At 46.2% G+C, this 23,852-nt stretch overlaps 1 protein-coding gene across 1 annotated transcript; it reads left to right on the forward strand.

The window, feature by feature from the left end:
- Window positions 1–858: 858 nt before the first annotated feature.
- On the forward strand, window positions 859–22,440 carry CYS1 (cystin 1). The gene is made up of 4 exons (XM_038745789.1): window positions 859–1,001; window positions 1,118–1,274; window positions 20,366–20,415; window positions 21,985–22,440. Exons 1-4 carry the CDS (start codon window positions 859–861, stop codon window positions 22,088–22,090), a joined length of 456 nt encoding a protein of 151 aa, XP_038601717.1. The 3' UTR covers window positions 22,091–22,440.
- Window positions 22,441–23,852: the final 1,412 nt, after the last annotated feature.

Genomic DNA, 23,852 nt, shown 5'->3' on the forward strand with positions numbered 1-23,852 from the left:
GAGAGAGGAAGGGAGAAAGGGGGAGGGAGAAAGAAGGAAGGAGAAGGAGGGAGGAAGGGAGAAAGGGGGAGGGGGAAAGAGGGAGAAAGAAGGAGGGAGAAGGGGAGAGGAAGGGAGAAAGGGGGAGGGGGAAAGAGGGAGAAAGAAGGAGGGAGAAGGGGAGAGGAAGGGAGAAAGGGGGAGGGAGAAAGAAGGAGGGAGAAGGAGGGAGGAAGGGAGAAAGGAGGAAGGGAGAAAGGAGGAGGGAGAAAGAAGGAGGGAGAAGGAGGGAGGAAGGGAGAAAGGGGGAGGGAGAAAGAAGGAGGGAGAAGGAGAGAGGAAGGGAGAAAGGGGGAGGGAGAAAGAAGGAGGGAGGAAGGAGGGAGAAGGAGGGAGGAAGGGAGAAAGGGGGAGGGAGAAGGAGAAAGGAAGGGAGGAAAGGGGGAGGGAGAAAGAGGGAGAAAGAAGGAGGGAGAAGGAGAAAGGAAGGGAGAAAGGGGGAGGGAGAAGGAGAAAGGAAGGGAGGAAAGGGGGAGGGAGAAAGAAGGAGGGAGAAGGAGGGAGGAAGGGAGAAAGAAGGAGGGAGAAGGAGAAAGGAAGGGAGAAAGAAGGAGGGAGAAGGAGAAAGGAAGGGAGAAAGGGGGAGGGAGAGGGAGAAAGAAGGGAGAAAGGGGGAGGGAGAGGGAGAAAGGAAGGGAGAAAGGGGGAGGGAGAGGAAGAAAGGAAGGGAGGAAAGGGGGAGGGAGAAAGAAGGAGGGAGAAGGAGGGAGGAAGGGAGAAAGGGGGAGGGAGAAGGAGGGAGGAAGGGAAAAAGGGGGAGGGAGAAAGAGGGAGGGAGCAAGTGGGAGGGAGCTCCTCCTCCCGGCCCCGTTGGTGGGGATGCCGAGGCCCGGGGCGGGCGGGCCGTGGCGGGCCGTGCCCAGCAGGGGGCGCGTCGGGCGGGCGGGGCGGGTATGGGCAGCGGCGGCAGCAAAAGCGGGCGCGGCCGTCGGGGTGCGGGGCAGCGCGGGAACCCGCCCGCGGCGGGGGAGGGGGAGGGCGCCCCCTGGCGGCGGGGCCGGCAGCAGGAGGAGGAGGAGGAGGGCGCCCCCTGGCGGCGGGGTGAGGGAGCGCCCGGCGGGTCGGGGTCCGGGGACAGCGAGGGGGACGAGGAGCTGCTGGACAAGGTGCTGGCCGAGGCGGAGGCGGCGGCGTTGTTAGGCTGGGGGGGGCCCGACCCCCCGAAGCCCGACCCCCGACCTCGGGGGACCCCACGGCCACGGAGGAGGCCGAGCCAAGCCGCCCAGGAGCCGGGGGTGAGTCAGCTCGGCCCGACCCCCGCCCTCCTCTGGCCCTCCTCCTCCCCTCCCCTCCAGCCATCGTCCCTCCCGGGCCTCTCTCACCATCCTCAATCGTATTTATTGAGCGCTTACTGTGCGCAGAGCACTGTACTAAGCGCTTGGGAAGTCCAAGTTGGCAACATAGAGACAGTCCCTACCCAACAGTGGGCTCACAGTCTAGAAGGGGGTGGCAGAGAACAAAACCAAACGTACTAACAAAATGAAATAAATAAAATAGAAAGGTACAAGTAAAATAAATCAATAAATAGAGTAATAAATATCATCATCAATCGTATTTATTGAGTGCTTACTGTGTGCACAGCACTGTACTAAGTGCTGGGGAAGTCCAAGTTGGCAACAGAGAGAGACAGTCCCTACCCAACGGTGGGCTCACAGTCTAAAAGGGGGAGACAGAGAACAAAACCAAACGTACCAACAAAATAAAATCAATAGAATAGATAGGTACAAGTAAAATAAATCAATAAATAGAGTAATAAATATCATCATCAATCGTATTTATTGAGCGCTTACTATGTGCAGAGCACTGTACTGAGCGCTTGGGAAGTACAAGTTGGCAACATATAGAGACAGTCCCTAAATATGTACAAACATATATACATCTAGACAGGCGCTGTGGGGAAGGGAAGGAGGTAAGATGGGGGGATGGAGAGGGGGGCGAGGGGGAGAGGAAGGAAGGGGCTCAGTCTGGGAAGGCCTCCTGGAGGAGGGGAGCTCTCAGTAGGGCCTTGAAGGGAGGAAGAGAGCGAGCTTGGCGGGTGGGCAGAGGGAGGGCATTCCAGGCCCGGGGGATGACGTGGGTCGGGGGTCGTTAGACTGTGAGCCCACTGTTGGGTAGGGACCTTCTCTATATGTTGCCAAATTGTACTTCCCAAGCGCTTAGTACAGTGCTCTGCACACAGTAAGCGCTCAATAAATACGATTGATTGATTGATTGATTGCAGAGCATCCCCCCTCTCCCCTCCGTCCTGCCCCCCTTCTTGGTTCAGCGGAAAGAGCCCGGGCTTGGGAGTCAGAGGTCGTGGGTTCTGATCCCGACTCCGCCGCTTGTCATTCATTCAGTCGTATTCATTCAGGCCCTACTGAGAGCTCACCTCCCCCAGGAGGCCTTCCCAGACTGAGCCCCTTCCTTCCTCTCCCCCTCGTCCCCCTCTCCATCCCATCTTACCCCCTTCCCTTCCCCACAGCACCTGTATATATGTATATATGTTTGTACAGATTTATTACTCTATTTATTTTACTTGTACATATCTATTCTATTTATTTTATTTTGTTAATATGTTTGGTTTCGTTGTCTGTCTCCCCCTTCTAGACTGTGAGCCCACTCTTGGGTAGGGACCATCTCTCTATGTTGCCAACTTGTCCTTCCCAAGCACTCGGCACAGTGCTCTGCACACAGTAAGTGCTAAATAAATACGATTGATTGATTGATTGAGCGCTTACTGGGTGCAGAGCACTGGGCTAAGCACTTGGGAAGGACAAGTTGGCAACATATAGAGACGGTCCCTACCCAACAGCGGGCTCACAGTCTAGAAGGGGCAGACAGGGAACAAAATCAAACATATTAACAAAATAAAATAAATGGAATAAATATGTACAAGTAAAATAAATAGAGTAATAAATATGTACAAACATATATACGTATATACAAGTGCTGTGGGGAGGGGAAGGAGGTAAGGCGAGGGGAGGGGGAGAGGAAGGAGGGGGCTCAGCTGGATGACTTTGGGCAGGTCACTTCACTTCTCTGGGCCTCAGTTACCTTATCTGGAAAATGGGGATTAAGACTGTGAGCCCCACGTGGGACAACCTGAGTAGCTTGTGTCCACCCCAGCGCTTAGAACAATGCTTATAGTAATAATAATGGCATTTGTTAAGCGCTTCCTATGTGCAAAGCACTGTTCTAAGCACTGGGGAGGATAGAAGGTGATCAGGTTGTCCCACGGGGGGCTCACAGTCTTCATCCCCATTTCCAAATGAGGTAACTGAGGCCCAGAGAAGTTAAGTGACTTGTCCAAAGTCACACAGCTGACAATTGGTGGAGTCGGGATTTGAACCTATGACCTCTGACTACCAAGCCCGTGCTCTTTCCACTGAGCCACGCTGCTTCTTGGCACATAGTAACTGCTTAACAAATACCATTATTATTATTATTATTATTATTATTATTATTATTATTATTATTATTATTATTATCTCTGGCTAGTAAGTGATTAACAAATACCATTATTATTAGTAGTAGTAGTAGTATTACCTCTGGCCTGCACGCCTTTCCCCTCTGTCCTTCCCCCTCTATCCTTCCCCCTTCTTCACTCCGCCCTGCCCCCCCTCCACTCCATCCCGTTCGTTTCCACCTTCCTTTTATTCTTTAGTCTTCCTCTTCCTGATCACATCCAAAGACAAACTAGTCCCCTCATTCCTTTAGTCCAGTTGAGGGTAAGGATTGTCTCTCTTTATTGCTGAATTGTACTCCCCGAGCACTTAGTACAGTGCTCTGCACACAGTAAGCGCTCAATAAATACGATTGAATGAATGAATGAATAAACAGGAAAAAAGGGAGGGGGGAATTCAGTGACTAAGAAACATCAGTTTGGCCCTTCTCCAGACATTCGTGCTCTAAAAAAAGCCAGAGCACTCACCTGTCAGTGGCCCCCAGTTTGGACACTGAAAACCCTTTTTTTCTTCTAGAACTAGTTCCAAGTGACTTTCCACCTTTCCTGGGCTTGGAGAGCTAAGCCTGGGTGTGACTATATTTGGGAAGTTATTTTCCTTCCTGCTCGTCTCACATAGATACCATTATTTTTTCAATAGTCTTCTAGGCCTAAACTCTTGGGTTTTCAGTTGGTTACTGTCCCATCTCCTTTCTTCTCCCCGTAAAACACTGGGTGCAAAGTTAAGCTGTTCTGCACCCCTCAACAGCTCTTCTAACCTTTAGCATTTTGGGAGAGGGGTGCTTTTTCTTTGAAATCCTTCTAATTTGCCCTTTCGCTTAAAGGAAATATTTTTCAGAAAGTGTGAAATGGTTGTTGAGAGCCAACTTAATATTTGGTGAACAGATCAGAAAATTGGCAGAGCGCTATAGAACCATAAAAAATAAATCAGTAACTTTTGCTTTATTTGTAAAGCAGTTACTTCTCAGTTTTTGGAAAGATCCTATGCAGTCCATGCGTTTGATTTTCTCATTGGCTTTTCCCAGCCCAGTGGACTTACAATACTGTTATCCTGAAAAGAGGGAATCCAAGATTTGGCAGTTTTGGGTTTTTTTTCCCTTTTTATGTGGAGTTGGAATAAGCAAAAAATGTTCTTATATAATAGCATCTGCCTCTATACTCTTCACATTGGAATATGAAGCCAGATGGACTGCAACCCAACTTAAAGTTGCTGGGGATGAGGGCATTTTCAAAATGGTGCTAAAGATTGGGAGAGTAACCCATGAGAAGAAAAACCTTAAATTCTGGACAGATCTAGAGATTCTGTCCCCCCCCGACCCCCATGTTATGTTTTTCTAACAAATATGAGAGGGATTAATTGGGATGAAAGAGTATAACAATGTGCCTTTAAGAAACATCAGTACTCCTGTTATATAACATTTTCCTAAACACAACATTTGGAGAAAGTTGGAAACTAAGTCTTCTGAAGGAAACACTGTCAATGTTAAGAATCGAGCTGTTAATGCCAATTTTTTAAGGACTTTGAATACTGCAATGAAACTTGGACATAAAAGGAGGGTGGGTTTTTTTGTTTTCCAGGTAAGACTTTTTTCGGTTACTTTAATATTTTAGGTTGAAAATTTGTGAATTTTTTTAGTGCTTGAAGTTACAGGTAGAAGAGTGATTGCTGGTAAGTGGGAAAAAAAAAAGAACAAACTGACTTGCAAACTGGCCCCGTGAAATTATGCTTTTTTGTATGCTTAGACTTTTTTAGCAAATACCTTTAAAATAAGTGTTCTTATTAATACAGCTCCACCATTGTCTGGCCAGAAGACAAGGGGAAGTCACTAATAAAGATGGAGGTTTAATACTTCAGGGCATACATTTAAGCAACACTTTTTAAAAGCACTTAGGTACAGATGTAAGGAGTCCTTAGGGGAAAAGGAGTTTAAGGACTCCAGGACTAAGATGTATTTGTTCAGGGAACAGATGAATCCAAACCCCTTCTCAGTGTCCTGTATATATGTATATATGTTTGTACATATTTATTACTCTATTTTACTTGTACATATCTATTCTATTTATTTTATTTTGTTAATACGTTTGGTTTTGTTCTCTGTCTCCCCCTTCTAGACTGTGAGCCCACTGTTGGGTAGGGACTGTCTCTATATGTTGCCAGCTTGTACTTCCCAAGCGCTTAGTACAGTGCTCTGCACACAGTAAGCGCTCAATAAATACGATTGATTGATTGATTGATTGATTGTCCTGCAGTTTGGAGAATCAGAATCCTTAAACTGGAGGGGACCTTGAAAGGCCATTTGGTCCCATCCCCCAAAACCAAGCAGGTGAACGAGTGCTTAGAACAGTGCTTGGCACATAGTAAGCGCTTAACAAATACCATCATTATTGTTCATTCATTCATTCATTCAATCGTATTTATTGAGCGCTTACTGTGTGCAGAGCACTGTACTAAGCACTTGGGAAGTACAAGTTGGCAACATATAGAGACGGTCCCTACCCAACATCATCATTCAACAGTGGGCTCACAGTCTAGAAGGGGGAGACAGAGAACAAAACAAAACATATTAACAAAATAAAATAAATAGAATAAATATGTACAAGTAAAATAGAGTAATAAATATGTACAAACATATATACATACATACAGGTGCTGTAGGGAGGGGAAGGAGGTAAGGTGGGGGGATGGGGAGGGGGAGATGAAGGAGGGGGCTCAGTCTGGGAAGGCCTCCTGGAGGAGGTGAGCTCTCAGTAGGGCCTTGAAGGGAGGAAGAGAGCTAACTTGGCGGATGTGCGGAGGGAGGGCATTCCAGGCCAGGGGGATGACGTGGGCCGGGGGTCGACGGCAGGACAGGCAAGAATGAGGCACGGGGAGGAGATTAGCGGCAGAGGAGTGGAGGGTGCAGGCTGAGCTGGAGAAGGAGAGAAGGGAGGTGAGGTAGGAGGGGGCCAGGTGATGGACAGCCTTGAAGCCGAGGGTGAGGAGTTTCTACCTGATGTGTAGATTGATTGGTAGCCACTGGAGATTTTTGAGGAGGGGAGTAACATGCCCAGAGCGTTTCTGGACAAAGACAATCTGGGCAGCGGCGTGAAGTATGGATTGAAGTGGGGAGAGACACGAGGATGGGAGATTGGAGAGGAGGCTGATGCAATAGTCCAGACGGGATAGGATGAGAGTTTGAACGAGCAGGGTAGCGGTTTGGATGGAGAGGAAAGGGCGGACCTTGGCAATGTTGCGGAGGTGAGACCGGCAGGTTTTGGTGACGTCTTGGATGTGAGGGGTGAACAAGAAAGCAGAGTCGAGGATGACACCAAGGTTGCGGGCTTGAGAGACGGGAAGGATGGTAGTGCCGTCAACAGTGATGGGAAAGTCAGGGAGAGGGCAGGGTTTGGGAGGGAAGACAAGGAGTTCAGTCTTGGACATGTGTTATTATTAAACTGTTGGAACAGTGTTGCCTATAAAGTTGTCCATTCATTCAATCGTATTTATTGAACGTTTACTGTGTGCAGAGCACTATACTAAGAGCTTGGAAAGTACAATTCGGCGACAAATAGAGACAATCCCTACCCAACAACGGGCTCACAGTCTAGAAGTGGGGAGGCAGACAACAAAATGAAACTAAAAAAGTAGGCAAGCATCAATAGCATCAATATGAATAAATAGAATTATATATATACATCTTAGTTGTCTATAAAGTCCCTTCAAAATTGGTCCCTTCTGTTGGGTTACAAGGAGTTTTCCCCACTATACCCCACCCTCTCTTTCCCACTGAATGACCGTCAACTCGGTTAATTCCTCATAGCAAGGCAATCTAGGGTCTAGCAGACGACGGTTGCTCAGAATGTAACCCTGGCAGTCAAACTCACCATCCTTCCCAGTGGGTGACTGGTTCCAGGCTCCCTGGATCTCACACTTCCCAATTAGTTCCCACCTCCACCTCCAGGCCCAGGACATTTGGAGCGCTGCAGAAAGTGGAGAGAATTGGTGGAGGAATGGTGTTGGGGGAGGAAATGCTAGCCCATCCAAACTTCCTTTTCTCAAAACTGTGGTCCGTCCTCCACTCACTACTCTATAGGAACTTTTCTTGAATAAACTCCCCTCTCTCTAGGCTCTCCAGGAGCCACTTAGCGCTTGTGTATAGCTAACAAATGAACAAATCAATCAATCAGTGGTATTTATTGAGCACTTCCTATGTGCAGAACACTGTCCTAAGCACTTGGGAGAGTACAGTACAACAGAATTAACAGACACGTCCATAACGAGTTTACAGCTAATCTAGATATAGGTGCTTAGGTAGATAATAATAATTACGGTAGTTGTTAAGTGCTTACTATGTACCAGGAGCTGCACTAAGCACTGGATAAATAGAAAGCTGTTCTTCATATCCAAAAGTGGCATTACTGTTAGTAAGATCCTATCTTTGTATGAAAGTATCTTTGAAAAGTGCATAACAGACTGGTTTTCTAATGATAAAGCATTTGGAAGTGTAACTTGTGAAACCTTAAGTGCCTAAACAGCTCTGTTTAGGAACACACTGCTAATAGTAATAATTAATAATAATGGTATTTCTTAAGCACTTAATATATCATCATCATCAATCGTATTTGAGTGCTTACTATGTGCAGAGCACTGTACTAAGCGCTTAATATATATCAAGCACTGTTTCAAGCACTGGGGTAGCTACAAGTTAATCTGGTCAGGCCCAGTCCCTGTCCCACATGGGACTCACAGTCTCAGTAGGAGGGTGAACAAGTATTGAATTCCCACTTTACAGCAGAGGAAACTGAGACAGAAAGAAGTTAATGGATTTGCCCAAGGTCACACAGCAGGCAAGTGGTGGAGCCAGTATTAGAACCCAGGTCCTCTGACTCCCACGCCTGTGTTCTTTCCACTAGGCCGTACTGCTTCCCTAAGAGTGCTGCTCACCTTAAGAGTTTAAAAAAGATGCCCTTCAAATGCACTGATTCACTTTCCCTGGTGAACCTCTCCGTGTAGTATGAACCTTTGTCTTTTTCACAAAGCCTAACCCTGGGAGCAGTGTGGTCTAGTGGGTAGAACACAGGCCTGGGAGCCAGAGGATGTGGGTTCTAATCCACCTCCACCACCTATCTTCTGTGTCATCCCGGGTAAGTCACTTATCTTCTCTGTGCCTCAGTTTTCTCAACTGCAAAATGGAGATTCAGTACCTGTTCTTCCTCCTGTTTAGATTGTGAGCTTCATGTGGGACAGAGACTGTATTCAGCCTGATTATCTTGTGTCTACCCCAGCACTTAGAACAGTGGTTGACACATACTACGTGCTTAACAAATACCATAAAAAAACTCAAAAAACCCTCCTTGAAGTTCTAGTCCTGCCATCCTCTCTCCAAGTAAATAAAATAATAATAATTATAGTACTTGTTAAGCACTTATTATGTGCCAAGCACTGTTCTAAGAAATGGGGCAGATATTTGTTTTGTTGTCTGTCTCCCCCTTCTAGACTGTGAGCCCGTTGTTGGGTAGAGACTGTCTCTGTGTGTTGCCAACTTGTACTTCCCAAGAGCTTTGTACAGTGCTCTGCACACAGTAAGCGCTCAATAAATACGATTGAATGAATGAATGAACTTAATCAGTTTGGACACAGTCCCTGTCCCACATGGGGCTCACAGTCTAAATCCCCAGTTTCCAGATGAGGTAACTGGGGCCCAGAGAAATGAAGCGAATTGTCCAAGGTCACACAGCAGACATGTGGCGGAGTAGGATTAGAACCCTGCAAATTAGACAAATACCCTATTAAGAAAAAACTCCTCACTATTGGCTTCAAAGCTTTTCATCAACTTGCCCCCACCTTCCCCCCGCCTTCTCTCCTTCTAAACCTCATCCCACACTCCACTCCTTTGCCGTTAACTTCCTCACAGGGCCTCGTTCTTGCCTGCCCCACTGTCGACCCCTGGCCCACGTCCTCCCCCTGGCCTGGAGTGCACTCTCTCCTCACATTCATTCATTCATTCAATCGCATTTATTGAGCGTTTACTGTGTGCAGAGCACTGTACTAAGCGCTTGGAAAATACAAGTTGGTAACATATAGAGATGGTTCCTACCCAACAGCGGGCTCACAGTCTAGAAGGGGGAGACAGACAACAAAACAAAACATATAAACCAAATAAAATAAATAGAATAAATATGTATAAGTAAAATAAATAAATAGAATAATAAATATGTACAAACATATATACAGGGTTGGCTCTACCCCAGTGCCTGGCACACAGTAAGCACGATATCGATTCCATCCACCAAACTAGCTCACTTCCCCCCTTCAAAGCCCTACTGGAAACTCACCTCCTCCAGGAGGCCTTCCCAGACTAAGCCCTCCTTTTCCTCTGTTCCTCCTTCCTTCCCCATCACCCTGACTCCCTCCCTCTGCTCTACTCCCCGCAGCACTTGTGTATATATGTACATATTTATTATTCTATTTCATTAATGTGTATATAGATCTATAGTTCTATTTATATTGATGCTATTGATGTCTGTTTACTAACTTTGTTTTGTTTTGTTGTCCATCTCCCCCCTTCTAGACTGTGAGCCCGTTGTTGGGTAGGGATTGTCTCTGTTGCCAAATTGCACTTTCCAAGCACTTAGTACAGTGCTCTGCACGCAGTAAGCGCTCAATAAATACGATTGAATGAATAAATGAGTGAACCCAGGTCCTTCTGGGTCCCAGGCCCGTGCTCTATCTACTGAGATACACTGCTTCTCTCCAAGTGTCTCACCACTTCTTTGTTACTCTAGAAATATTGCCTTGGGCTTTCAACTTCAGCGTGAAGGGCTAATGTACATGTTCGGGTAAAATACGTTGCCTTGCTGAACACCACTGCAGTAATGCAATTCACTGTTCGGAAAGCATTGCCTGCATAGGGATTGCTGCATGTCCCTGCTAAAATGAATTATGCATTTTGAGCTGTAGTTGGCTCCCTTTGTGTTGAATTCTTGTTATAGAAATGATTATTGGGAATTTCAGTTAGATAATTCCTTTTAACTTAAATCTAGAATTGTGTGTGATGGCATAATGATAAAGTAGCATACTCTCCCTTTTGTGTGTTTCAAATCTGGAGAATATTAAAATGGAAACTTGAAATGCGGTCATATTCCTGCCCAAGTTCAAAGTGGAGACCACCAAAGTATGTCTTTAAGCCTAAAAACATTCAAGTTGAGATGTGCAGTTATTTGTAAACAGCGGAAGGTATTTTCTCATTTTCCGGGTTCCATTTTCTTGCTTTTTAGCTCTTTCCATTTTTTTTTTAAAGTTACAGTAGCAAAACTAAAGCAATCAGAAGGGTGCCAAGAAAAGCATATGTTCTGGATTACATTTTAACTCCAAAGTCTTCAGAGGCTTTGCTGGTCATGGCCGAATTCCTGTACTGAATTCCATGGTACTAATTGGCTGGTCTTCAGATTTTATTCTGAGAAATGTAGCTGAACTGTATTTTGTTCAGGAATATTAAGTTTAAAGGCCGAGGGGTTCCACAGCATAGAAACAAATTGCGTATTCGGGAGTTGTTTTTGGTTTTAGTACACACAAACAGAAACACCCTATCTGTTGGGATGACCTCCCTTTGTCTCCCCAATATACACTGACCTTTGCTTCCATCCCTGCCCCCTAGGATTTTACTGCACCTCTCTCTTGACTTTTCTGCCTATGTCCTCTCACTCACTCTGTTCCCTTGGCTTGGAACTCCTTCCTTCTCCAGATCTGACAGACGATCGTCCTTCCTGCCTTCCTATACTCAAAGCCCTACTGAAAACCCACCTCCTCCACCATGCCTTCCATGATTAAGCCCCAGCATCAATCAATCAATAGCATTTATTGCGTGCTAACTGCTTGGGAGATGACAATGCCATAGACGCAGTCCCTGCCCACAAGGAACTTACAGTCCAGAGAGGGAGACAGACATAAAATAAATTACAGGTAGGCAATATGGGTTGTATAAATATAAACCCATCAGCCATCTCTAGCATATATGCACCTAACCCTATCCTCAGCATTCATGTATATGTTTATTCAATTCTATATTTACTTATTTATTTTGATGACTTTCCTTGTCAATAATTTTATGCCTGTCTCCCCAGTTAGTGAATAAGTGCCTGTGGACAGGGGATATGTCCTTTGTTTGTTTTGTACTTCTCAAGTACTTAATACCATACATTGCACCTCTGGACTCTAGACTGTAAGCCTGTTGTGGGCAGGAATTGTCTCTATTGCTGTATTGTACTTTCCAAGTGCTTAGTACAGTGCTCTGCACACAGTAAGCTCTCAATATATACAATTGAATGAATGAATGCACCTAGTGGGTTCTCATTAAATGCCAGTTTTCCTATTATTGCCAATATTCCTGCTCCCCCAGCACTCCCCTGTCCCATTCCTCCTTTCCCAGCACTCTGTTCTTCCCTGCTATTTTTCCAACTCCTTTTCCTCTTCTGCCATAGCCCTGCCTTCCCAGCCAATAGTCACTTGGGCCATCTCCAAGCCAGAGCATATGGAGGCAGTGACCCAAGAAGAGATGACTTTTCCTTTGTGTCTACACAGATGAGAATTTAAATGCTATCGAGAAATACTTACTACTGTTTGTGGTATTTGTTAAGCACTTACTATGTGCCAGGCACTGTAATAATAATAATAATAATATTGGCATTTGTTAATCAATCAATCAATCAATCGTATTTATTGAGTGCTTACTATGTGCAGAGCACTGTACTAAGCGCTTGGGAAGTACAAATTGGCAACACATAGAGACAGTCCCTACCCAACAGTGGGCTCACAGTCTAAAAGGGGGAGACAGAGAACAGAACCAAACATACCAACAAAATAAAATAAATAGGATAGAAATGTACAAGTAAAATAAATAAATAAAGAAATAAATAGAGTAATAAATATGTACAACCATATATACATATATACAGGTGCTGTGGGGAAGGGAAGGAGGTAAGATGGGGGGATGGAGAGGGGGACGAGGGGGAGAGGAGGGAAGGGGTTCAGTCTGGGAAGGCCTCCTGGAGGAGGTGAGCTCTCAGCAGGGCCTTGAAGGGAGGAAGAGAGCTAGCTTGGCGGAGGGGCAGAGGGAGGGCATTCCAGGCCCGGGGGATGACGTGGGCCGGGGTCGACGGCGGGACAGGCGAGAACGAGGTACGGTGAGGAGATTAGCGGTGGAGGAGCGGAGGTTGCGGGCTGGGCAGTAGAAGGAGAGAAGGGAGGTGAGGTAGGAGGGGGCGAGGTGATGGACAGCCTTGAAGCCCAGGGTGAGGAGTTTCTGCCTGATGCGCAGATTGATTGGTAGCCACTGGAGATTTTTGAGGAGGGGAGTGATATGCCCAGAGCGTTTCTGGACAAAGATAATCCGGGCAGCAGCATGAAGTGTGGATTGAAGTGGAGAGAGACACGAGGATGGGAGATCAGAGAGAAGGCTGGTGCAGTAGTCCAGACGGGATAGGATGAGAGCTTGAATGAGCAGGGTAGCAGTTTGGATGGAGAGGAAAGGGCGGATCTTGGCAATGTTGCGGAGCTGAGACCGGCAGGTTTTGGTGACGGCTTGGATGTGAGGGGTGAATGAGAGAGCGGAGTCAAGGATGACACCAAGGTTGCGGGCTTGTGAGACGGGAAGGATGGTAGTGCCGTCAACAGAGATGGGAAAGTCAGGGAGAGGACAAGGTTTGGGAGGGAAGACAAGGAGCTCAGTCTTCGACATGTTGAGCTTTAGGTGGCGGGCGGACATCCAGATGGAGATGTCCTGAAGGCAGGAGGAGATGCGAGCCCGGAGGGAGGGAGAGAGAGCAGGGGCAGAGATGTAGATCTGGGTGTCATCAGCGTAGAGATGATAGTTGAAGCCGTGGGAGCGAATGAGGTCACCAAGGGAGTGAGTGTAGATTGAGAACAGAAGGGGACCAAGCACTGAACCTTGGGGAACCCCCACAGTAAGAGGATGGGAGGGGGAGGAGGAGCCTGCAAAAGAGACTGAGAAAGAACGACTGGAGAGATAAGAGGAGAACCAGGAGAGGATGGAGTCTGTGAAGCCAAGGTCAGATAGCGTGTTGAGGATAAGGGGGTGGTCCACAGTGTCAAAGGCAGCTGAGAGGTCGAGGAGGATTAGGACAGAATATGAGCCGTTGGATTTGGCAAGCAGGAGGTCATTGGTGACCTTTGAGAGGGCAGTTTCCGTGGAATGAAGGGGACGGAAGCCAGACTGGAGGGGGTCGAGGAGAGAGTTGGTGTTGAGGAATTCGAGGCAGCGTGTGTAGACAACTAGTTCAAGGAGTTTGGAAAGGAATGGTAGGAGGGATATGGGACGATAACTAGAAGGTGAGGTGGGGTCAAGAGAGGGTTTTTTTAGGATGGGAGAGACCTGGGCATGTTTGAAGGCAGAGGGGAAGGAACCAGTGGAGAGTGAGCGGTTGAAGATGGTAGTTAAGGAGGGGAGACGGGATGGAGCGAGAGATTTCATAAGATGAGAGGGAATGGGGTCAGAAGCACAGGTGGCCGGAGTAGCACTTGAGAGGAGGGAGGAGAGTTCCTCTGAGGATACCGCTGGGAAGGATGGGAGAGTAGCAGAGAGTGTTGAGAGCCGGGGGGATGGAGAAAGGGGGGAAGAGACTTTGGGGAGGTCGGACCTGATGGATTTAATTTTGTTAATGAAGTAGGAGGCCAGATCGTTGGGGGTGAGGGAAGGAGGAGGGGGAGGAACCGGGGGCCTGAGAAGGGAGTTGAATGTACGGAAGAGCTGGCGGGGGTGATGGGCATGGGTGTCAATAAGGGAGGAGAAATAGTTTTGTCTGGCAGAAGAGAGGGCTGAGTTAAGGCAGGAAAGGATAAACTTGAAGTGAACGAGGTTGGCATGGTGTTTAGACTTTCGCCAGCAGCGTTCGGCAGCTCGAGTATAAGAGCGAAGGAGGCGGACAGTGGCAGTGATCCAGGGCTGTGGGTTAGTGGTGCGAGAGCGGCGAAGGGAAAGGGGAGCAAGTGAGTCTAGCTGAGTAGAGAGGGTAGAGTTGAGAGCAGTAATCTGATCATCAAGACTGGGTAGAGAGGAGAGGGCGGCGAGGTGGGGTGTGAGGCCCTCCGAAAGATGGGTGGGGTCCAGAGAGCGGAGATCTCTGTGAGGGAGTAATACGGATTTACAGGGGAAAGGAGTGTGAGTGAGGAGGCAGGTGAGAAGATTATGATCAGAGAGAGGGATTACAGAGTTGGTGAGGGTGGATACAGTGCAGCGGTAGGAGATGATGAGGTCGAGGGTATGACCAAGTTGGTGAGTGGGCGAGGTGGGGTGGAGGAAGAGGTTGGCAGCGTCAAGGAGAGATAGAAGGCGGGCGGCAGAGGAGTCGTTAGGGCTATCCATGTGGATATTGAAGTCTCCGAGGATCAGAGGATCCGAGGATCAGAGTGTTAAGCGCTTACTATGTGCAAAGCACTGTTCTAAGCACTGTACTTAGCACTGGAGTGGATGCAAGCAAATCGGGTCAGAAGCAGTCCCTGTCCCACATGGGGCTCACAGTCTTAATCCCCATTTTGCAGATAACTGAGGCAAAGAGAAGTGAAGTGATTTGCCCAAGGTCACACAGCAGATGAGCAGAGGAGCTGGGATTAGAACCCAGATCCTTCTGACTCTTGGGGCCATACTCTATCCACTAGGCCATGCTGCTTCTCTAAATGAGAGATCAGCATCAAGGAGTGAGCCTGTTGTCATTTTCTAGGCACATGTGCCTCAGCTCAGACGTAGAGGAGCCCTGACAAATATGACATGTTGTTGCATAAAACATCTCTTGGGACAGGATGGTTATTTCACCAGTAGTTTCGAAGAATCTCCCACTCTCTCTGTCTTAAAAGTTAGACCTATTCTTTAGCTGTGAATGCACTGTGCCAGTAGTCTGACTGTGGGTGTTTTTGATTGTAACAATGATAATAATAATTGCGGTATTTGTTAAACACTTACTATGTGCCGGGCCCTAAGCGCTGGGATGGATACAAGCAAATCGGGTTGGCCCCAGTCCCTGCCCGACATGGGGCTCACAGTCTTAATCCCCATTTTACAGATGAGATAACTGAAGCACAGAGAAGTGAAGTGACTTGCCCAAAGTCACACAGCAGACAAGGGGCAGAGCTGGGAGTAGAAGCCAGGTCCTTCTGACTCCCAGGACTGTGCTCTATCCATTAAGCCACTCTGCCTTTCTACTCTCCCAAGCGCTTAGTAAAGTGCTCTGCATGAAGTACATACCATTGACTGATATTGGGAACCAAAGTTTGCTTCTATAGTTGAATGCTCAATGTTTGCTGCTCCTGAGCTGTACCTTGTTTCCTTTTCATTAGTCAGAAATAAAACTCAGCTGTTTTGTCTATAGGGGGTGGAACTGTTTTTCTCTTAATCATTTCTTCATACCACTTTTGTTTCTCCAACTAAAAAAGGCTGATGCAGTAATACAGTCGGGATAGGATGAGAGATTGAACCAGCAAGGTAGCGGTTTGGATGGAGAGGAAAGGGCGATCGTGGTGATGTTAAGGAGGTGAGACTGTCAGGTTTTGGTGACAGATTGGATGTGAAGGGTGAACGAGAGGGCAGAGTCGAGGATGACACCAAGATTATGGGCTTGTAAAATGGGAAGGATGGTAGTGCCGTCTACAGTGACGGGAAAGTCAGGGAGAGGACAGGGTTTGGGAGGGAAGATAAGGAGTTCAGTCTTGGACATATTGAGTTTTAGATGGCGGGAGACATCCAGATGGAGATGTCCTGAAGGCAGGAGGAGACCCGAGCCTGAAGGGAGGAAGAGAGAGCAGGGGCAGAGACGTAGATTTGGGTGTTGTCAGCATAGAGATGATAGTTGAAGCCGTGGGAGCGAATGAGTTCACCAAGGAAGTAAGTGTAGATAGAGAACTGAAGGAGACCAAGAACTGACCCTTGAGGAACCCCTACAGTAAGGGGATGGAAGGGGGAGGAGGAGCCTGCAAAGGAGACTGAGAATGAATGGCCGGAGAGATAAGAGGAGAACCAGGAGAGGACGGAGTCTGTGAAGCCAAGGTTGGATAGCGTATTGAGGAGAAGGGGGTGGTCCACAGTGTCGAGAGAAGATTAGGATAGAGTAGGTGCCATTGGATTTGGCTAACAGGAGATCATTGGTGACCTTTGAGGGGGCAGTTTCGGTGGAATGTAGGGGACGGAAGCCAGATTGGAAGGGGTCAAGGAGAGAGTTGGCATTGAGGAATCTGTCCAAGGGGGCCCGAATCTGATCATCCTCCACCCAGCTGAAGGAGTTGATTAGAGAAGCAGTGTGGCTTAGTGGATAAAGCACAGGCCCAGGAGTCAGAAGGACCTGGGTTCAAATTCCAGCTCCACCACCTGTCTGCTGTGTGACCTTGGGCAAGTCACTTTACTTCTCTGTGCCTCCTTCACCTCATCTGTAAAATGGGGATTGAGACTGTGAGTCTCATGTGGGACAGGGACTGTGTCCAGCCTGATTTGCTTGTATCAACCTGAGCGCTAAGTACAGTGCCTGGCACATAGTAAGCACTTAATAAATACCACAATTATTATTATTATTAATAAACAGCACACTCATGACCCACATCCTCCAATTGGTTCCTGCAAAAAGGATATGATTTTTGGAAGATCTGCCAGTCTTCTGATGCAGTGAAATCATAGTGGGACCCAGAGATGGGGAGACAGAATGAATGTTTCTGCAGAATCAGTATCCTTCCCCATCCCCCGCCACACTCATCTTCACCCAGCCTCAGTACCACGTCCCGGCTCCTTGGGCGCAAGGGGAGGAAGCACCGTGGGCAGCTCTGTCCTGGCTGCCCAGGAGCGGCTGTGCCCATCCCGGACATTCCCCTCCATAACCCCAGACCCCCATGGCCACTGCCCCTCTAGGGACCAAGAAGGGATTCCGGGAAGGATCACGTCAGTGGAGAGGGACAGTGAGGCCGCTGCAGGATGGGCAGTAGTCGGGATCACCAGAATTTTTATTTTATGGTACTTGTTAAGTGCTTCGGTAGATACAAGTCAATCATATTCATTGAGCACTTACTGCTTGCAGAGCACTGTACTCAGCACTTGGAAGAGTACAATCTAACAATACAAGATAATCAGATTGGACACAGTCCCTGTCCCATATGGGACTCACAGTTTAAGTAGGAGGTAAATCGCTATTTTACCGATGAGGAAACTGAGGCACAGAGAAGTGAAGTGACTTGCCCAAGTTCACCGCAGCAGACAAGCTGTGGAGCCGGGACTAGTACCCAGGTCCCAGGCTTGTGCTCTTTCCATTAGGCCACCCTGCTTCCCACTCCCCTCTTTCCCAGCTCCACCTCCTTGGACTGCACTGAGTGCTTGGGAAAGAACAGTAGGATTAGTAGGCTTGATGCCTGCCCTCCAGCACTTACAATCTAGCTGGGGAGGCAGGCTTGAAAATGAATAACAGACAGGAGGAGGTAATAGTATAAAAGTACACACATATCTCAGTGCAAAGTGGGTGTGGAAGGCTGGAAGTGTGCAAATGTTTAGATGGGATGGAAGTGCTAATATGGCACTTAGAGGGTTATAAAGTGAGGAATTGAGAATTCCTGAGTGCAGGCGGTACTCGAAGAAACTGGGGGGCTTTTTCATATTTGTGTTTGTTTTATGAAGAAATGCATTCGCTTGGTTTTAATGTTGGCTATCCATTAACCAAAGTGTAATTTAACTCAGGTATTCAGTCACACAGTGAGGAATTTTGACAGGAGAATACGCCCTTCACCTTTGAGTGGCATTCCTCCAGTGGAAATAGCACTATATATTTTCAGCCCGTTTGGAATAGATTAATTCATTCAGTCGAATTTATTTGGCACTTACTGTGTGCAGAGCAATGTATTAAGCTCTTGAGCACTCAATAGATTTACCCTTCTCTTTTACCTAAATCAGTGTCTTTTATTAGCAACGTCACAACTCACACAGTAGTGTACCTGCATCTAATTTTTTTTAACTAAATGAATTGGCTGCATAGATTTGCTAAACACAGTCTACAGTGACCTGATTTGATTTCCCAAACTTCATCCTCCAGATTTTCATTGGTAGTAGTAATAATAATAGTAATTGTGATATTTGTTAAAGTACTTACTCTCTGCCAAGCACGATACACAGTGCTGGGGATAGATACAAGAAAATCAGGTAGGACACAGTCCCTAACCCACATGGAACTCACTATCTTAGTTGTGTGTCTGTGGACCATGGACTTACTTACTGCCTCTTGTCTGCTGTGTGACCTTGGGCATCACTTCACTTCTCTGTGCCTCAGTTACGTCATCTGTATAATGGAGATTGAAACTGTGAGCCCCAGGGACTGTGCCTAACCCCTATTTGCTTGTATTCATTCATTCATTCATTCATTCATTCATTCATTCAATCATATTTATTGAGCGCTTACTGTGTGCAGAGCACTGTACTAAGTGCTTGGAAAGTACAATTCAGCAACAAAGACAGACAGTCCCTGCCCACAACAGGCTCAGTATTCACACCAGCACTTAATACAGTGCCTGGCACATAGTAAGCACTTAACAAATACCATTATTCATTCATTCAGTCGTATTTATTGAGCACTTACTGTGTGTAGAGCACTGTACTAAGCGCTTGGGAAGTACAAGTTGGCAACATATAGAGACAGTCCCTACCCAACAACGGGCTACCAGATTTCTTTATTATGGAAGTTCAATTTATATTTTTACTTTAGTAGACTGTGCTTTTTCTGTAGGGGACTTTGTTAGAGCTGTCAGTGGTTTTTATTCACCATCAACAAACATTTATTTAGTGCCAACTTTGTGCATATCATTGTAATAGTCATTTTTATACAGAAGTAAAACAATGAAGACTTGTTCACTGCTGAGCAATCAATCAGTGGCAGAGCTTAAATTCACAACGTCCATTAGAAGACATTTAGGAATAGTAATAATAGTAATGAGTACTAATAATTATATTAATATATTAGAATAATATTAGATATTAGAATAATTTAGTACTAACAAGACTTTTGATAAAGTGCCCTATCCCTTTCACATATTTAATCAGCCATCAAAATTTAGCCCAGACACAAAGACTCAAAGTCTGCAAGAAATTAGGTCTAAAACAGAAGGTCCCAAACTGTGATCCAAGAGGAATTCCAAGCAGGGTTATCTTAAGACATTTTGGCATCACAGCAGGGAGTAATTTACCACCCTCTCCTGCTAGGGTTAGCATCATCAGGTTACCATGTTGCGTCCGCTGCAGACTTGTGGTGGTTAATAATTTCAGGAAAGGCACCAATTACCATTTTCGTGGGCGAGTTCATTCTACAGTACAATCCAGAGAGAGGAGGGATAAGCCAAGATTTGGGGAGCTCCTGCGGTGTCTTGGGTGTGGATGTGTCCGCTGGAAGTCTGGGAACAAAGGAGTGGAAAGAGCCTTGATCCTGTCTCCCCTCCTCTCTTCTGCAATTTGTCTGCTTTAATGAAGTCCTGCACAGCGGAGGCTGGCTCTGGCGTGGGGATTGGGGAGGGGGCATGTTGGGGGGCTTTTCTTCATGCCACCGATGTTGCAGCAGGAACAGAGTAGTACAGGAGAACCGCAGTAGTTGTAGCCTCTACACACAACACAACCAAGTATGACAGCTCATCACCAAATATGTCTTCCATTGGAACTGAATTCCCCTCTGGCAGTGTCTTGCAAAACTTTTATTTTTTACCTTTGTTTTAAACTTATATACATTTGTCCTCCTTCACCTAGATTGTGAGCCCAAAGAGGAACAGGGTCTAAACCGTTTATTTTGTATTCTCTCTTAGCATTTAGTGCAGTGCTGCGCACACAGTAAGTGCTTAATAAATACCATTACAACTAATGTGATTCTTAAATCTTCCCCAAGGTGTCATCAGCAGGAAGCACCCAGGACATAGAGAACAATAACATTTCTGAGTAAGTACAATGAAATGATCTTTGGTCAAAAGACATCTATCTCCCTTGGTGATCTTCTGCCATTTTTCTTTCTCTTCAGTCTAGTCTTACTTCCCAGGTACAGTCCCTGAAAAAGGACATTATCCATCACGGCCCTCTTGGAAGAACACTATGATGATAATAATAATGATGGCATTTGTTAAGCGCTTACTTTGTGCCGAGCACTGTTCTAAGCGCTGATCTTAGTGACCTTTCCAGCTGGGGCTTTGGCTCTTCTTGATAAAGCACTGTGGAAGGCACTGCCTCTCAGTAGGTTAGAAAGGCTCATACAGGCAGCCCGTCTATCTACCCCCTTTTCGAGAAAGCTTGGGATGAGAGAAAAGTAACAGCCAAGAAAGTGGTTTATCGTCCCTTATTGCAGTTAGCCATGGCTCTGCCCTCCCTCTTTAAATCCCACCTCTTCCTTGAAGCCTTTTGTGGTTTAATAGCTGGTGGCCCCACTCTATTTTCAGACCATGCAACTCCTAGATCTTACCTTTCCCTTCCCTCATTGTATAACGTCCTTAATAATAATTATGGTATTTGTTAAGCACTTACTATGTGCCAAGCACTGTTCCAAGCACTGAGGTAGATGCAGTGTAATCAGGTTGGACATAGTCCCTGTCCCACAAGGGGCTCATAGTCTTAATCCTCATTTTACAGATGAGGTAACTGAGGCACAGAGAAGTTAAGTGACTTGCCCAAGGTCACACAGCAGATAAGTGGCAAAGTGAGATTAGAACCCACGTCCTCTGATTCCAAAGCCCATGCACTTGCTGTTAGGCCCTTCTCTTCCGACTTTCACAAAACTCAGTTGCCTTTCATGCAACTACCCGTTCATTTTGGTCTAATTGTGCCTTTATAAGTTGTGCACAAAAATGAAGTCTCTTGGTTGGGTCATTCTTAGTAGTGGAGACCAAGTCCCTTTGGTCAACCTGGTCCCGTGCAGATATGAGCACCTAATCCTATTTGATGGTGATGATTCAGGAAAATGTGTATTCCTGAGGTCCATTTTAGCTCAAAGCGAGGAACAACCCAATCCTAACCTTGCCCATCTGCCCATGAGCTTTCCTTCCTTATATAAAACAAAATGGATCTCATTTTGGGGTATCTGGCCCATCGTATTTAAAAGGATCTTGGGAGAGAATTTCATGACTTTCTCCTTGTTATTTTGAATCTGTAATTGTTAATTATTTCAGTGGTGGTCTTCTCCCACAAATGTGCACTCCTTTTGGGCAGCAACCATCTCTGGCTATCCACAGGAAATTAATACAGGATTATGTGTATTGTATCAATCAATCAATCATTCAATCAAGGGTATTTATTAAGCACTTACTATGTGCTGAGCACAGTACTAAGCAGTTGGGAAAGTTCACCATGACAGAGTTGATCGATGACGATGTTTTCTCATATAATTTCTTCCAGGCCTAGAGCTCGGGGGCACTAAGTGATTTGTGGATGGGCAAAAATCAGATGTATGCTTTTAAGAATAGGTTCATCCATTCCAAGCACCTCCTAACCGCAATTGGCACTTGTTTTTTCCTATTGCAGGAACCCTTCTTTGGATAGCAAAAGGCCAGAGAGCCAGGCCCCAGTCTTGTACGATTACTCTGAGGAGGAACTGATGGCGAGCATTGAGAAGGAGTACTCCCGCTGAGGGCAAGGTAGAGGGCTGATGAAGGAGGAGGAAGAGGAGGAGGAGGAGGAGGAGCAGGACTTGGAAGACATTGAGGAAAAATCCAAAGGGAACAGCAAAATCCTCCAATCCAGAGGCACACCTCCACCCCCAGCACCCTTCTGGCACCAAGCACCATCCTCCAAGTGCCAGGAGCTTTAGAACACGTCAACCCACCGGGGTGCAAAAAAACTGCATAAAGAAGCAGCCTGGCATAATGGAAAGAGCACAAGCCTGGGAGGCAGAGGGCTCGGGTTCTAATTTTGATTCTGCCACTAGCTTTCTGTGTGACCTTGGACAAGTCACTTGGCTTCTCTGGTCCTCTGATTCCTCAGCTGTAAAATGGGGATTCAATATCTGTCCTCCCTTCTCCTTAAACTGTGGGCCCCTTGGGGGACAGGGACTGCGTCCTATCTGATTATTTTATTTCTACCAAAGTGCTTAGTTCAGTGCTTGGCACATAGTGAGCACTTAAATACCATTATCTCCATAATAATAATAATAATAATAATAATGGCATTTATTAAGCGCTTACTATGTGCAAAGGCACAAGCAAGGATCTTGCTGTGGAAGCAAGATGATTGATCTTGCTTGTTGATAGCTGATTTTTATATGTCGTATTAAAGTATCTCATGAGGAGTGAGTGTCTCATTGTACTGCCACTTGATAATTTACCTTGTCTTCATTTTTTCACAGTACACTTACTCTCCGCCTCTAGACTGTAAGCTTGTTATGGTCAGGAAATGTGTCTGGTAATTCTGTTGTATTGTACTCTTCCAAGCAGTTAGTACAGTGCTCTGCACATAGTAAGCACTAAGTAAATACCCTTGGTTGATTGATTGATTGCTATTGGCCGGCATTGAAGTTTGCCACAAATAACCGTGAAAAACAATTTTATTTACTTGGAAAAAAAATCAGCAATCTGAACAGGAAACTGGGAGTTAAATTCAAAGCCCACGAATCTAAAATTAGCCTATTTCCTTTCCCTTCTCCTAAGAAAATCAACAGTCAGATGTCTCCCAGAAAGCTTAAATGCAATCCATTCTCTCATAACACATGTTTTCACTATGCATTTTGGAAAGAAGTTTGATAGGGAATTAGGGAATGTTTTTCTAGGTAGAACACAATGAATGTTGGAAGAGACAGGCTTGCCAGCCTCTCAGTGCTTGGTTTAACCGAAGACATTTTTTGCCCCTTAAGGCACTGGTGTGTGAATTTTCCTCAGCCTATATGATCATTGTTTTACCGTGGTTTCCATCCCACAGTCCATATAACCAGCTTAATACCACTGATGGTTAATAAAGGCAGAAAGTTTGTCTTTGTTGAAAGGGTTCATATGATCCTCTCTCAGCTTGACTGGCAGTTTAGTGACTAGGTTACATTACCTCTTCTTTGTGGAGGAAAGTGACTGACTGCTAAAATGTCTGACAAGGTTTCTCTGTCACTTGGGGAGATACTGGTCTGTGAGGCAAGGAGGAATTAACTTAGTAGCCTCCCTGTCAAAGATTTACTGTCATTAGCCGGATTAACCTTGTTACCAATTATCAATGAATCAATGGTATTTATTGAGTGCTTACTTTATGCAGAGTACTCTACTATGCACTTGGGAGAATACAACATAACAGAATTGGTAGACACGTTCCCCGACCACATTGAGCCTACAGTCTAGAGGACTTTATTATTTGGGGGCATGCCACTCGTGGCCTAGTGGATAAAGCACGGACTTGGGTGCCAGAAAACCTAG

The sequence above is a fragment of the Tachyglossus aculeatus genome, chromosome 1 (assembly GCF_015852505.1).
Source record: "Tachyglossus aculeatus isolate mTacAcu1 chromosome 1, mTacAcu1.pri, whole genome shotgun sequence".
Classification (NCBI taxonomy): domain Eukaryota; kingdom Metazoa; phylum Chordata; class Mammalia; order Monotremata; family Tachyglossidae; genus Tachyglossus; species Tachyglossus aculeatus.